This window comes from Mus pahari, chromosome 3 (assembly GCF_900095145.1).
Source record: "Mus pahari chromosome 3, PAHARI_EIJ_v1.1, whole genome shotgun sequence".
Lineage (NCBI taxonomy): Eukaryota > Metazoa > Chordata > Mammalia > Rodentia > Muridae > Mus > Mus pahari.
Window position 1 is genome coordinate 46,909,695 of NC_034592.1, and position 16,267 is coordinate 46,925,961.

The window sequence follows — 16,267 nt, forward strand, 5'->3', positions numbered from 1 at the left end:
GAGAGGGAGAGGGAGAGGGAGAGGGAGAGGGAGAGGGGGACGGTTTCTGGGAGTCTGAGGTTAGTCTGGACTTTGTAACAAGTTCCAGGCTAGGCTGAGCAAGGGAGTAAGATCTACTCCAGGAAGCTACATTAAAAACCAGCAAACAGGCAAAAGAAAAAGAAATCTGGTCTTCCACGCAGCCTGTTTGGGACAGGCATTTTTCTCTCCTATAGGATGAGTATGTTTGAACTGATCCAGGGCCTTGAAAAGTTGCCATACTTTCAAACTGGACACCATTGTGTGGCGCTTCTGATTTGCTCTGGATGCTTTTATGCCAGTGAAAACCTGGGCAAGCTTGTTAGCCTTGTCTGCTACAATGTTGCCGCACTTTGGGGTTTCAAGCATCCTGTCCTCCAGCCCGCAGCTTTTTCTCTTTCTTTGCCAGTGTCTTGTCAGTCTTTCTACTTTTGTGTTTTCAGTCACGACATTCAAATCACGAACACTGTCCTTTGCATCTAGTGAGTGTATCTCACTGTGGATGACTGTCTACCCTCCATCTAGGGTATCCCTTGCTCCACCCGGAATCTCTGCTCCTTAGCTAAGCACTGGATCCAGCTTCACTGGTCAATTTAACTCCCACCATGCTTATGGTACTCCAGTCTAGGGCATTCTCCATGGCTGCTTTTAGCAATGCTGGGCCTTTGGTCTAAACTATCTTTCCTTCTCTGTTCCAGCTCTCTACACACCTCCTCCTCTTTCAGAACCCAGAGTCTGATTTCTCTGAAGCCTTACCCAGGAGCCCAAAGGCACACTAACCTTCCTTCTTCCAAAATGAGACTCTAGGAATAGTCGGGTTAGTATAAACACCAATGGTCCTCATGGTACGCTAGCTCAGAAGCCTCGCTGTTGTTTGCAAATGGCTAGAAATTTCTGATTTCACTTTCTAAAACCAATTTCCATTGCCATAAACTGTATTGCTCACGATGGACTCAAATATGACCTTCTTAGCATAATCTACTCACAAGGCAGAATTACACCTACTTATCTGTAACAAATGTACCAAATAAACAGACGCTATTTCCTAAGACCAAAGATGACCCTAAACTTTCTCCTAGCACGGCACAGCTCTTTTTGGTGTAAACTGCACGTCTTATTTCATCTGTGTGATTAATGATTTTTTTCCCCCCTTCATCTTAGAGGAGCTGAAATGTTCTGACTTGCGTGATGTGGAGCAAGATGATTGTGCCAGAGTCTATCTGAAAAACTCTCTGATATGGTGGGTCAGCATTAACCAGGGAAGAGTCAATATGGAGAAATTCTTTCTCCCTTCACACACCTGCTTCCATTTTACATATGAATCCCCTTTTGTCCTCGCATGGGGTAAAGTGCCATATTCCTTCAGGGATCCTCAGGACAACACATTGATGGGGCTTGAGGTGTTCCATGTCTGGCTTCCGAAGGCCCCAGTTTGACTGTTCTGTGGGTGTTCCGTCAAACCACCTTAAGGTTTTGTCTGTGGAAAAAAACGCTGGCTTATTATGAATTAAGAGCATGATTAACAATCTAAGACTGGGATCAGTCCTTAAAGCAGCCTCCAAATTTAAGGAGACACATTTAATTCCATAAGTATATTCATGAACAAAACAAAAAAGTTATGTATCCATCCAGCCAGGCAGTGGTGGCATACACCTTTATTCATAGCATTTGGGAAGCAGAGGCAGGTGGATCTCTGTGAGTTTCAGGGCAGCCTGGTCTACATAGTGATTTTTAGGGCAGCCAGGGCTACATAGAAAAACCTTGTCTGGAGCCGTGTGTGTGTGTGTGTGTGTGTGTGTGTGTGTGTGTGTGTGTGAGGTATGCATCCTTTAAGTTACCCCTGTGCAACCCTCTAATTTAGATATAGATATCTTATTTTTTAGTATCCTGGTTTGAGTTTTAAAACAGTTGACAAAATTTTAACCCATTTAAATAAATCACATCGTAAATAAGATTAATGTATAGAAAATCCCTTGAAATCCTAACATCAACACCATAACAAAAAGGTTCATTTCCTAAAGCTATTCTTATACAGGAAGTGGTTCAGTGGGAACGTTCAACCCATACATGGTTAATAAGGGGTGTGTGTGGGTGTGTGTGTTGCACTGTCTGAAAAGAATTTACAACTATCAATAAAGTAAACTACAAATCAGCATGCCTTTGGTTATCCTCATTGGCTAGAAATTCAAACAATGTCCAGGATTAAAATACCCCTTTCGAGGAGGGGCTCCGTACCCACCCTTCTGCACCACTGTGACACTCTCTCCAGGCCAATTAAAATCATTTTCTTTACAAGTCCTTTTCAATAACATCAGTTACATAAAGAATAGTGAGCCTCCGATTACACACACTGGTGTCTATAAGGATTCGAAAAGCACAGCTGCTCACTGAAACAGCTCCCCCATTTCGTTGTGCTTTGTAGCGACGAACACTTGAGAAAGTGGGGTCTTTTCAAGTCAACTTGGCTTGCCTTTGCATGACTAAGCCCGGGGACAGAGCTGGAGCAAGCAGCCTCAGTGTTTGCATGAAGGTTTAACTTCTCCGTTTGTTTTGTTTGGGAGGCGTGGCTTTAGAGTTCACACTAGATTTTCACAGCAAATGTGTTCAAGAGGCGTCCTGGGGCTCCCAGAGGCCTTTAGGACTGCGTGTTTACTTGCGCCTCCTCTGCACCCACGACACTTACTGTTACTATCAAACTGAGCACTCAACCAAACCATCTGCACAGAAGACCCAAACGCAAGAAGCTCCTCCAGGAGAAATGAATTTTCAGCCTCATCCCTGATTGCCAACAGATTAGATCCTGAAAAAGAGACAAGCAGCCAATGAGCAAGGTAAATGGGACTCTGGAATGTTTCTGGGCCCTGACTCCTGAAGCCCTGGCTTTGAAAAACAATTGTTCTGTTACTCAACACACAAGTTTCCCTTCCTACGGCTGGGGCTAGAACCCCAGGGCCTTGCCATGCTAGGCAAGAGCTCTACCAATGATCTGGAGCCCCAACTCCTGCTTTTTTTTTTTTTTGGTTTTTCGAGACAGGGTTTCTCTGTGTAGTCCTGGCTGTCCTGGAACTCACTTTGTAGACCAGGCTGGCCTCGAACTCAGAAATCTGCCTGCCTCTGCCTCCCGAGTGCTGGGATTAAAGGTGTGAGTCACAACGCCCGGCCCAACTCCTGGTTTTTATTGTTAAAAAGTGATTGAGTGGATGAGGTGTCACTAAAGTGCCTGCTGCAAAAAACACAAGGACCCAAGTCAGCCTCCTCAGGACTCAGGTAAAGAGCAGGGGTGGGGGAGGCTCGCTGGCCAGGTTCAGTGACAGACTATCTCAAGTATACAGAATGGAGAGTGGTTGAGAAAGACACCTGCCCCCCACACACACAAATTCAAGGTGATTAAAAACAAAACAAATAAAATCAAAGTTCCACTATGTGCCCCTGGCTGACTTGGAACTCACTATGTAGACCTTGCCCTTAAGCTCATACCAATCTTCCCCTGCCTCCTGAGTACTAGGATTAAAGGCCCCACGTCACCACACCCACCTGCAAGGTGATTTATGATTTAAGTATAAAAGTGTACAAGCTTTCATTTAAAAGTTGAAATACCGACGATCCCGTTTAGAGAGCATTAAGAATTCACAATGCACATGGTTTCAGAAGGCAAAATTTTGTGGGAAAGCTGTACACTGAGGCACATTCTTGGGTTTTCAAAGTCTGCACTGGAACTTGAACTGCCTATAATAGCTGTCCCCCTAATAATCAAATTCAATAGTGTTTTTATTTATTTATTTATTTATTTATTTATTTATTTATTTATTTTTCAGTAGTTTTCGTGGCCCCTAAAGTTACTGGATAACCAGCGTGTGAGAAAGCACCCGGTTTACTGAGCTGTTGAGAGTACATGAAAGCACCACAGAAGAATTACCTTCTCTTTTGCAAAATTCATGAGCATCTTCAAAACTCTTGCTCTCCAGGACTGTAGAAAAACTGTAGCAATTACCTTTAAATTTTATCCAGGGAACTGATGTTTCTGAGCACAGCACTGGGTGCTCAAATGCCTTTGTTTCTATGAAGAAAAACCGGGTATGGTTTCAGGTGGGTGACTGGGCTCGTAGACCGAGATAACCCTTATTTTCCATACCATGAAAGGCCATATATAACCAATGTGTACATTAAGGACTGGATTTGATGTTAATGATTACAGAGTAGGGTTAACCATAGTTCTCGTATTTCTGTTAGAAAACACTTTCCCTAAACATGAAGGGTGGGTAAGGGTGTTTTGTTGGTTTGCATGCTGCCTGGTGAGGGTGGCTGTCTACCGCCATCCTAAAGTTGGGACATCAGTAAGATGCACTGCAGAGAGGAAGCAGTAGCTGAACGATGTTGAGAAAAAGATGTCTAACCATATACTATGTGTCCGGTGCAGAGCTAAGTGTCACAGATGTCTAAAGCCCCTACTTGTGTGTACCTGCCTATAGGTATTGCTCACATCTAATCCCAAATTGTTTGCATCTACAATTATGCAAAGTATGTGTGCTGTAGGTAATAGTATCCGGAATATAAGTAAATAATGCAACCTTATGAAATGGGAGATTTAAAAGGAGATCAGAGGGGGAAACTCAGAGCATACGAGCACAATGAAGAATAGAGTTGGGGAAACTGAGTAAATACGTCAGAGGGTGAAATCAGAGCCTCTGGTCAGGGCACTGTCGGCAGCCGGATCCTTGGGCATGTGTTGAATGATCTCAATTAAGTTTCATCGTCAGTAAAGGGATTCTGAACTTCATGTAAATAGGATATTGTGCAAAGTGTGGTGTAGGGCTTAGAGTCAATGTCTGAATGGCGTCAGCTTACCACCACTGTACTCATTGCTCAAGAACCTACCAGCCTCGTCTCAAACATAAACCCTCACAGTTCAGATTCTCTATAAAGCTGTGGCCCGCCTTTCTTATATAATGTCCCATTATCCTCTTACTCTAACCTGCCATACTGGCAAACTCAACACCAGCTTTGCCATGTGGCTCCCCCTCCTGTACTCTGCCTTCCTTTAGCTAAGCTTCTCTCCTCCAAATGCTTCTCTGTGTTGCTGTTGCCCGTCACTGCTATCCACTCGGCACGTTCCATCTGCACCCAGTGTCATGTCCTTCAGGAAGACATCTGCCTTCTCCCAAATAAATAGGATGCTTCTTAAAACACAACAAGAAATTATTGACTACACCGCAGACCGTGGTGGGGAGGGCAGTATCCGGAGAACACACAATGCGTTCTTTTCTTGATAACCCCTCATCTTCTAGACATGCCTGGCATGACAGGTATTTATATGACACACCAGAAAGACTACAGGCTTCCCGAGAGCTGAGACTTTTTATTACACGTGTTCGAAATCATTGCTGAGCACGGTCATGCATTCAATAGTAACATAGGACACATTCCTGGAGTTGAAGAGAATCGTACCTACCAGGGAGTACGTGACAAACGGCGCCTTGCAGAAATGACTCACAGGCTGTGCTATGCCAGCGTCCGTTGGCATCAGCAAAAGCGCAGTCACCAAGAAAGGCTGACTCCTCATCCTTCCAGTAGGTGAAAGGGGACTTGGTGCCATCTGACCAGGCAAAAGCCAGACCATTCTGCAGAGGGGAGTTGAAGCATCACTTCATTGCCAAGACTGTGGCCGGGATCACCCAGCACTACCTGAGTACCCACTCCTCCCAAGTTCCACCACTTCTTTCCAAAAGAACCAGAGGCCGTGGAGGGAACAGAGATTATTTTTCAGCAATTTAAGTATGTACTATTCTTGTTTTTAAAAAGCAAAAACAAACAGAAAACAAAACAAAAAAAATCAAACTCACACAGAACTCTTTGTTGTATTTTGAAGGTAGTGAATTAATTAGTAATAAAGTTTCTGAGCAGAAAGCAGCAATCTTTTTTTTTTTTTTTAAATGGAGATTCTGGAAATCTAACAAATTACCCACACATGGTACTTGAGTTTGAGATGTATTTTGCTGCATAAATGAGTCAGTACTCAGGGACGCTTGAGAATTTTCAAAGGACTCTTGGGGTCCTTTGAAACCAGGCAAGGGCATGTTTATCCTGAAAAGATTTATACTTTTGTTTTATAGCCTTGGGATTCTCAAACAACCACTACCAAAATATTAAAACCAACCAACCAACCAACCAACCAACCAACCAACCAACCAAAACCCAGTAGTTTTCGTATAAACCAATTATTGAAATGTTACAATGTTACTGTTGTGTCTGGGAATTGTTTTTGCATGCTGAATTCAGTGGTTGTCTTACTAAGGAAGTAGACAGAAGGGAGGGACTGAGAACACCTACATCTGTGGTGGCGAGTCCAATCCAGTGGGCGTGTCCCAGCCTGCTGAGGAGAACCGAGAGGAAGGCCTGGTGAAACGCATCTGGAATGCTGGCCAGTTCTGCTCTGTGCATGCGACAGGACTTTCCTGCGGCGTACCAAGTCATATTCCCACGGATTATCTTATACGTCGTGTTTCGGTATTCTAACGTACTGGGGATTGCATTCATATCCGACACGTTTACATGGTGTTCAAGGGTATCTGGAATGAGAACATCAACAAAGTCACTTGTAGCATCTGGACTAGAGAGGAGGATTTCAAACTTAACGTGCATCTTTGTCATGGGATCAACCCTGACCAGCCTTTTTTCTTCCAGAAGTGATGAATTTAAGTCAATGGCACTACACTTGGAAGTGTGTGTGTGATGCTAGGGCACTGGAATACTGTGGTTGAGTGACAGTGGCCTCCGTAGGCTTATGCATTTGAATGCTTGGTGGAACTATTTGAGGATTAGGAGGTGTGGCTTGTTGGAGGGGATATATTATTAGGAGCTGTGGGGTTTAAAAAGCCATGCTTGTTCCAGTTAGTGCTCTCCCTCCCTCCCTCCCTCCCTCCCTCCCTCCCTCCCTCTCTCCTCCTCCTGCCTCTGTCTCCCTTATGTATGTATGTATGTATGTGTCTATGATTACTTTCTCTTTAATATATATGCATTTGTCTTTTCTGTCCTGCATTATGTCACAGCTATAGAACAGGCAGAGTTTAGGAAAACTAAACCAGGAAAGCAAGGCAAACTTTTTCTGCCCTGACTCATCTCCAGTGGCTTGCGTCCCAGACTCTAGCATACTAGGCTGAAAACTAAGCCAGGAAGTGGTTTGGGTTTGCTAAGGGGCACACTGAGATGAAAATGGCTGAAGGCCTGGACTTAGCCCATTCCTGACTCTACCTGGCTAAGAGACCTGGAGCAAACTCACCTGTCTGAAGCTCACATTTCAGGTCTGTAAGGATTGAAAAGATCTTCCTTAGAGAGGGGTGTGTAGAACTCACGGCAGCGATAGCCACACTTGGTGCATCTGGGGCATATCAAACACTGACAAATGCTTTTCCTCCCTCTCGTACCCTGTTTTGGTCACGTTCTTCATGATAAAATGGCAAACTGGGAAGTTGTTTTTTTTTTTTTTTTTTTGCCTTTGTTACTGTTAACTTGATTTGAAAAGCACACACGTAAACTCTGAGCACACATGTAACGTGAGCCTCCTTATTAATTAGCCTGTGATGAACCCTACTTTGTCACCAGTGTGTTCTTTCCTAGAAGTCCGTTTGCCGCCCTATGCCCTCATTTTACGGTTAGCTCTACAAAACCCATACCAGAGTCCCATGTTAAAATGACAAGTAGTACAATTAATGCCACTGAGAACTTTGGGTTCCTTCCACTGGGGTGTATTGTTGCTTTTACACTAGGAATTTCTCACAGCGCAATTAATCCTTTCAAGTTTCAAAGCAAAACACATCTCATTTTCAACAATGTGATTTTGTAACTTCTTATGCTGGAGAAGAAACATCTAAGGAAACTGAGTTGTTTCCAGCTGTCCAGTCTTGGCTCCCCACCCCCTCAACCATGCCCCTGTGTGTGTGCTCATGCATGTGTGTGCATGCGTGTGCATGTTTGTGTGTGTGTGTGTGTGTGTGTGTGTGAGTGTGTGTGTGTACATAGGCTTGTGTGTGAGTACAAGCCTGTGTGGGTCATGGCATGCACATGGAGGTCTGAGAACAGTCATGAATACAGGTTCTTCCTTTATTTGAGTGGAGGTCTGTTGTGTTGCTTTTCGGTTGTGTCTGGCAGGCTAGCTGCTCTGTGAGCTTCAGATGACCCTCTTGTCTCTGTTCTCATCCTGGGATCACAGAGGCTTTCGCCACAAACCTGGCTTTTCCATGGGTCCTGGGGATTCAAACTCAGGTCCTCAACGCTTGTACGGCAAGTTCTTTCACCCACCGAGCAGCCTCCCCTGGCCTTTGTACTTTTTAATACTCATATTTCTTTATTCTTTCAGGAATGTAGCAATTTTTGGCTTAAGCCCAATATATAAGCATATATCTATATGGGAAATGTAGGGTGTTCATTTTAACAAGAATTCAAGTTTAATAATATTTTTCAGGAATAATTTTTAAAAACTGTTATTTGCTAAGCACATGCTGGGAACTGGGCTCAGCATTATGTATATTTGAGTATATGAAATAGTCCTCACGTTGTCATTTTATAGAAATTGAGGCTCATAGAGAATAAGTCATTTGACCATTTACAGAGGTGGAGTGGAGCTTGTGTGACCAGACATCAGGCCTACTCCCCGTCTGCCCTGCAGTGTCACCAAAGGAGTGTCTATGTTGCTTGTCCCCAAATGACAAAGAAAATCATCAGAGAAGAGGTTATGGCATTACAGAAATAAAATTGCTACATTTAACTGAAACTCTGTTTTTATGATAAAGTTCCTTATCTACACAATGGGGAGACTTTGACCCAGTTCCTGGAATGGTACTAAAGGTTTTATGGCATAATTGTACATAAACCCAAAGCATGGTGCAGGCACTGGGAGACACAGCAGGTAGTGAAAGCAAGAAGCATCTTTGCTATTTTTATTATTTAAGGTCACTCTAGGACAGTCACACTGTTCATTCATCCCTCTGGATATTTGTGACAGTTTAGTTGGCATCTTAAAGGTCCTCCTAAGATCCAGTGTGATCCCCAGAGTGGTGCCGCTGAGCCGATGGGACATTTAAGGGGCGAGGCCCAGTAGAAGGTCTTAGGTCACTGCGAGCCCGCACTAAAGGGAATAATGGGAGCTTCGACTCTTCCCTTTCCATATGTGTGCCTTCCAGTCATGAGATGAGTGGCTTTGTTCTGCCCTCATCCCTCCATAATGTTCTGTTTTTTTCTATAGCCCCAGAGCAATGGGTCTACTCAATCATCGGCCAGAACCCTTAAAATTGCTATGTTAATATGCACCTTCTCTCTTTAGAAGTTGATTATTTCAGATATTCTGTTACAGGGAGGTGAAGGTATCCCCGTATGGCTTTGGCATTACACTCCAGAAGTCATGAGGGAGTTTTATCTGACAGATCTAGAAACACACTATACATCCTATTTAGCCACAAACACTATTTTAGGAGCTTTAAAAAAAAGGAGTGAGTGTGAAATGTTTATTTTTATGACTTTTGCTCTTCTTGTTTTTAGTCAGGGTTTTACTATATAGCCCAGGCTGGCCTTGAACTGGACAAGTTTTTTTTTTTTTTTTTTTTTTTTTGTTACAGTCTCCCAAATGCAGGGGTTTCCGGTATAAGCTAAGTATAGTTCCTTATTTATTTATTTATTTATTTATATATTTATTTATTTTTGCAGTATTCTGGGTGAGTTGTAAAAATAGCCACAGCAGTCTATGTTTAGATCTAGTGTCAATGTACTCTGTAAAGTGTTATATGGTAGAATTTAACCCTCACTATGAAGTATTAAGTGGGTGGAAACACCATCTGGCTGTGAAGTGCAGAAGTAGGGTCTTTGGAGGGTGCTAAGGCCACAGGGTCCCATGATGAATCCTGGTGGCTTTGACTGGAGAGAGGGAATAGAACGGCTCACACCAGTCTCTTTCTGTGTAACGTTCCACCTTGGAAGTCTGGCGTAAGATGGTCCCCAACAGACATCATCATGTTGCCTTTGGAGCAGAATCATAAGTCAAGCAAAAGTGCTTTTCTTTGTGTTAATGCTAACATCATCAGAGTGTGGGGAAATGGTACAGAGCCCTGGAACACAGAGGAAAGCTGTTTAGCGGTCCGAGGGTTAATGCATAAACTTGGTCATGTGCCAGATGGTCTCTGCAGTCCTGAGAACACGGTGGAAGGGCACAGTCGTAAGAAGCTGTGGATTTGTGGTTAAACAGACTTAAATCCAGCGGACAGAAAAACTCTCTTATTAGCAGCAAAGCTGGTAGGCAACAGGTGTGGAGGAAAGGTGGGAAATAACAGGAATAAAACCCCAATGATCTTTTACCTTGCTTTTTTTCACAGACAAAGCCATAGCCTTCTTTCCCACAGTCATCGAAATACCATTTTCCAGTAAAATGGAAATTAGGATTACTTGACATGAGGGCACAGAGAGGAACATGCTTTTGAACTTCAATGGTGTTATAACTTGGGATCTTTAAAGAGATACATGTGTTACAAAAACATGGTAACATATAACATTATTGTCACATTGAAAATTTATTTAGGGCATAAATTTAAAAAGTAAAACCCCATTATTCTCTTATTTACATCTAATAAACCAACCCAGACTCTCCTCATAGCCTTCAAGGTAAATATTCATCATGATGTGTAGTATAATTGTGCTTGTGATACTCATGAAATTATTATATTACATTATTAAAATTAACATATGACCAGTCAACTAATACAAATGTATAGCTTCAAAATGTGGGAAGAAAGAAATTTTAGTCAATAAGTCTCAGATATGATCTCTTGTCAAAATGATGTAAAAAAAAAATAGAACTTAAGGGTCTTAGGTCACAGCACAATGGTTAAAGTGTAGAAGATCCTGGGTTAATCCAATTCAATTAGAAAACCCTGCCCCTGATAACATTTGAAACTTACATTTATTATATCCGATGGAGACCAGTTAGAATACACCATAGGCTTCCCATTTACCCATTTCTCATGATTAGTACTTTGTAAGCCTATCCACACATTCGTGGTCTGGCTGAAAAGATTCATAGTAATAAAAGCTGGAAAAGAGAAACACATTATCTAATAATACCACACAAGTCATTGGGTGGACATCAAATGCTGTTCACAGAAACGATTGTATTTAAATGACTGCAAACGTCATTATGCATTAGTTATAGGAATTCCATACTTTGTTCCTGTAACGAGTCATCTTTCATTTTGGTTTCAGTTTAAATTGACCTAAACAAGCAGGATAACCTGAGATTTCATCAGATCATTAGCAAAACAACTTCCAGTGTTTCCTTACTATTGTTTTAAACAAAGGAGAATTAGTGTACCATATTTGAACAGAAATGTATAAATGCCTGTTTCAAATTGAAATGTATAGGTTGAACTTAAAATGATCTCTAAAAAGCTTATCATGCAACTGCCCTAGATGTTCCTGAGGAACTATTTTAGTCATTTTAGAGGACATGTTAAATCCTTACTCTCTTCAGTTCAAACCTCCAAGGGCAGCAGTTTCTAGGCAGCCTACTGACTCACAGATGTCATAGCAGAAACCCCGATGCTCAAACCGAGATTTCCTGTGTCTTAGCAACATGATGCTCTAAGTGCTGATTTGTAAATGCAAGTTTGAGGTGCTGTTTTGACTAAGACTTGAGTGCCGGTTGCCATTTTGGCTTGGCTGAACCCTCAGACTCTACCTTGTTCCAATTCACTTTCGATGGAGACCAGCGTCCCACCCTTGGCAACGCAGAATTCCTGAGCACCTGTCCAGGTCTTCAGCTCCCGAGGGTCCTTGGGAATTGTCACCAGGAAGCACTGCAAATAACAACAACACTAACTGTTCACCCCTGCACTGTTCTATGAGAACTCAAACAATTTCCCAAGGACACCGAAGGTCAGCCTCGGGAATGATAATTTTCTTAGGCAGAGGACTCATTTGTCTTCTGCCTGCTCTGCAGGCACTAATGAAGCAAGGAGAGACACGGCTTTGGGGTGAGCGATTCGTCTCATTCGCATGAAGCAGAGCTGAAGAAGAAGCGGAGACGTGTTTGTCGTGTTTGTCGTTCGGAATGTCACAGCAGTGTCTTCTGCTCAGTGGAGAAAGGCGCTCTTCCTAAGAAGGAGCCAGTCTGCCTGAAAGCTTTGCAATAGGGAACTTGGAAGAAAGGAGTAGCTTAGCTAGACTATAAGCAGAGCTCCTCACTTTAGAGGAGGTGAGAGAGGAGAGGTGAGAAGAAGACATAGAAGCATGCCTTTAATCCCAGCACTCGGGAGGCAGAGGCAGGCGGATTTCTGAGTTCGAGGCTAGCCTGGTCTACAAAGTGAGTTCCAGGACAGCCAGGGCTATACAGAGAAACCCTGTCTCAGAAAAAAAGAAAAAAAAAAAGATGACGGAGGAACCAACTTCACCACCGGTGCTAAATGGAACACAGAAATACAGGCTGAATTCTCACAATGAGATTGGTCGCTTTAACAAAAACTTCTTTATCGTGTCACGCACAGGAAGGTCAGAGGACCACTTTAAGGGGTCAGGGTCAGTTCCCTCCTACTACTGTGGGGTCCAGGGATCAAACAGAGACTATCTGGTTTGTGTGGAAAGCACTTTCATCCACTGAGCCATGCTGCGGGCCTGTGACTGTATCATCACAGGGATATCCTTACAGTGAGATCGGATGGGAATCAGAATGATGCAGTTGGCCCACTGTGCCCACCTTGCTTAATAAATGCAAACATGCTAGGGACAGCCAGAGTAAGTCATGGGGAGAAAGAAGACCGAGGCTCTAACACTTCAGGAGAGGACCCATAGAAGTCAGGGGAGACTATGCAGGGTACATCCCATTCAGAAAGTTTCTCTTTACAATTTCCTCCTCAAAGAACATAGCCAGCCCTAGTCATTGGCAGCTTTGATCCCGGGATTGAGCTATGCAGAAAACTTCAAAGTAGCCCCAGTTGACCCAGAAACCCAAACAGGAGAGCGCTAGCTCTCCTGTCTTACTCTGGAATAGTGTCCCCCCCCCCCATTCTTTCATTTTTTAATCTGTCACCTCTGCCCAACCACCATGGCTCCATAAAAGCAGAGATGGTTAGCCGCCAAAAGGCATCACTAGAGACAATCCCTAAAATCCATCCATGGGATAAAAGAACAGACTGTGAAACGATGGTCAACTTTGGTCTACTAAGAGAGGCAGGAACATTTGAGCAGAACTGTTCTATTAAAGTGTCATTTAAGTATCTTTCCCTTTAAAATTTTTTTTCTACTGTAAACATTTTTGGGGAAACAAGAGAAAAACAAAAACAAAAACTCACACAGTTACAGGACTGTTGAGATGGCTCAGTGGAAGAGCATTTGCCACAAAAACATTGGTGATTGTAATTTGGGTCCCCAGAACTCAAGTTAAAAGCCAGGTGACACCAGGGCTCTCCACTTGTAATCCCTGGAGGTGGGGCTCGCTCGAGGAGACCTAGCCAGATCCCACCTCAGTGTATAAGGTGGAGAATATTTGAGGAAGAAAACCAATGTCAATCTTGGTCCTCCACACAACTGTGGACACGATTACATGCAACTATATACTCGTGTGCACTTACACACATGCAAGCACTTGTACATACACTCCCATGACACGTGCATTTAAAAACAGGAAAAATCAGTCAAGATTACCAAGCTCACGGAGGTACTATAACCCATTCTTTTGGGCACATCTTGTCTCTCACTACAACCCTGACCCAGTATTTGTGTCTTCCATCTCTGTGACACTGAACCGAGCATGCCCGGAAATGTCCACATCCTGTATCTTAACCTTGCAAACTCCTCTCTGACCTTGAGCCAAACATGACCAGAAATGGGCTCATTATCTTTCCTACTTAAGCCAAACCCTTCAACTGAGCACACATGTGAATGTGCTCCCGACTAGTGCATCTCCTGATGACTGGGCAGAGACTCCCTACTGAGATCCCCACACTTCTTCCTTTCCTTGAGGAGAGCAGCTCTCTGAGGACAACCCCCATGCCCTGCTTAACTGACACAGGCAGCAGGTCCTTCCCTCTCTTATCTCCCGCTGGATTTCTGCCTCAGCTCTCTTCATGCAGCCAACTCCCTGCAATCAACAACACAATGGCAGGCTCAGGCGTTTTAGATTTACCGCAGCAGTTCTCTTATGGTATGGGTTTTACCCTTGGGGATATTTCAACAAAGTCTGGGGACATTCTTATTTATTCTTCCTTTGGAAAGAGTTGCCAGGGGGACATATAAAGTTGAAGGCAAGGATGCTGCCAGTTTCTGCCGTGAACAACTGTATTCCTACCGTTTTTCCACAACAAAGAACTTTAGAGCCCAAAGTGTCCATAGCATCAAAACTCAGTCCCAATGATGATGATGATGATGATGATGATGATGATGATGATGATGTGTGCGTGTGTGTGTGTGTGTGTGTGTGTGTGTGTGTGTGTGTGTTTAAGGACTTCAGGGCTTCTATTCTCCCACCCTCTTTAGGATTAAAATCCAGAAACTGATGTAGCCTGCGTTACTGCTCAAGAGAGGGGTGGGTTTCCAGTTCCCCCTGCACACCCCTTTCTTGTTTGCTTCACAAAGAAACGGAATTGGCTTTAAAGGCATTTCCTTTTATAACAACCACCCTTTTATCTGTTCCTCTTTTATTCGGCTTCTTTCTTCTAATTACAAATCCCAAGGAGTGGCACACACTAATTATTGGGGAGTCTTATCATTTAATGTGAGTTCACCTTGTGTTCAGATAGTCACTAATGAACCATTCATAAATACCAGTGACTCTTGCAGGCTCGGGTTCTCCACCCTCTGCGGGAGGACTCTCTCTCCTCACTGCCTTACGTGCTCCCTGAAGCCAGGATTTATTAGTTGGACAGTGGAAGTATGGCCTCCTGTTACCACAGGCGTGCTTTTCTAAAATAGACCATATTTACTAATACACTTTGAAACAGTCTTGTTAATAACGGAGGCTGAACAGCTGGAGGAAGAGCGGCAGCCTCGGTTTTAACTTGTTTATCTCCTGACAAATTGGCAAAATGTGATCAAGTTTTTATGCATCTCAGATCATAATTGTGAATTAAGGAGCCCCTATAATATTCCAAATGTGCTAGGAATAATAAAACTTTGTTTCGGAATAATTTCTAGTCAACATATGACAATAGAATCTATAATATTTCCTTCTGATTTGGTCTTTTCTCAGTTTTCCTTCTGTTGTTGAATGGAATAAGTACCTACAGCTGAAACAACCTTACTCTCTCACCCATCCCTGCCTTAGATGCTGCTGAAGGATAGATTCACTGGCACTGAACCAAGGTCTGGAATAAAATGTGTAAAGCACACACACACACACACACACACACACACACACACACACACACACCACAGAGGTAGGAGAGGAGAAGAGAAAAAGAGAAAGAAAAATGATAAAGAAGACCTCCCTCTTGGCTCTGTTGACTAACCCTGCCCAGGGTGATACAGTGTCAGGCTTCGCATACCCCATTAAGCTATATCATCAAACATGGAGAAGATGAGACATGGAGAAGATGAGACATGGAGAAGATGAGACATGGGAAAGGGATGCCTAGCTTGCAGATACCTTGTTGAAGGTGATTGACTTGTCAGCTGAGTTTTTTAAAGTAATAAAAATTAGTCCTTGAAAGAGTTGACCAACTAGCGGGAAGGTTTGATGGCCCATAATGCATTGAGATTTGTTTAGAATGAACAAGTACCCTGCTTTCTTTTCTATAGCTTTAAGAGTTAATGGGGGAAATGGCCCAACAGTGCTCACTGCTTCTCTCAGGAACAGTCCTTTCTTCACCAGCTTCTAGAGTATGTGGTTAACCCATGAACCCTGGTCCCTTTCGCCATAGTTTCCACTTTATCAGTTTCAAATACCCACAGAGGAGAAAGTGAAGGGCAGTGACAGCAAAGATATGATCTGTGCATGGGAGAGAGAGAGAGAGAGAGAGAGAGAGAGAGAGAGAGAGAGAGAGANAGAGAGAGAGAGAGAGAGAGAGAGAGAGAGAGAGAGAGAGAAAAACAGAGAGGAGGAGCTCCCTTAATTTTGTTATAGGACGGCATTTAATTTTATTATTGGTTATTGTGATTCTTCCTTTTTAAAGATTTTTTTTTTTTAAATATGTGTAGGTTAGTTCAAATGCCTGAGGAGTCCAAAGGAGGGTGTCAGACCCCCGGAGCTAGAGTTTAATGTAGCCGTGAACTGCCCCAT

General features: G+C 43.2%; 1 protein-coding gene across 1 annotated transcript in view; it reads right to left on the reverse strand.

Moving 5' to 3' along the window:
• Pla2r1 (phospholipase A2 receptor 1) overlaps positions 1–16,267 on the reverse strand; it is a 126,618-nt gene that overhangs the window by 5,013 nt on the left and 105,338 nt on the right. Inside the window, exons 21-28 of the mRNA XM_021194027.1 lie at positions 11,735–11,852; positions 10,959–11,089; positions 10,360–10,507; positions 6,346–6,584; positions 5,468–5,636; positions 3,935–4,075; positions 2,702–2,818; positions 1,319–1,495 (exon numbers count right to left, since the gene is read on the reverse strand). Coding sequence (XP_021049686.1) covers positions 1,319–1,495; positions 2,702–2,818; positions 3,935–4,075; positions 5,468–5,636; positions 6,346–6,584; positions 10,360–10,507; positions 10,959–11,089; positions 11,735–11,852 — 1,240 coding nt within the window. The remainder of the gene's footprint in view (positions 1–1,318; positions 1,496–2,701; positions 2,819–3,934; positions 4,076–5,467; positions 5,637–6,345; positions 6,585–10,359; positions 10,508–10,958; positions 11,090–11,734; positions 11,853–16,267) is intronic.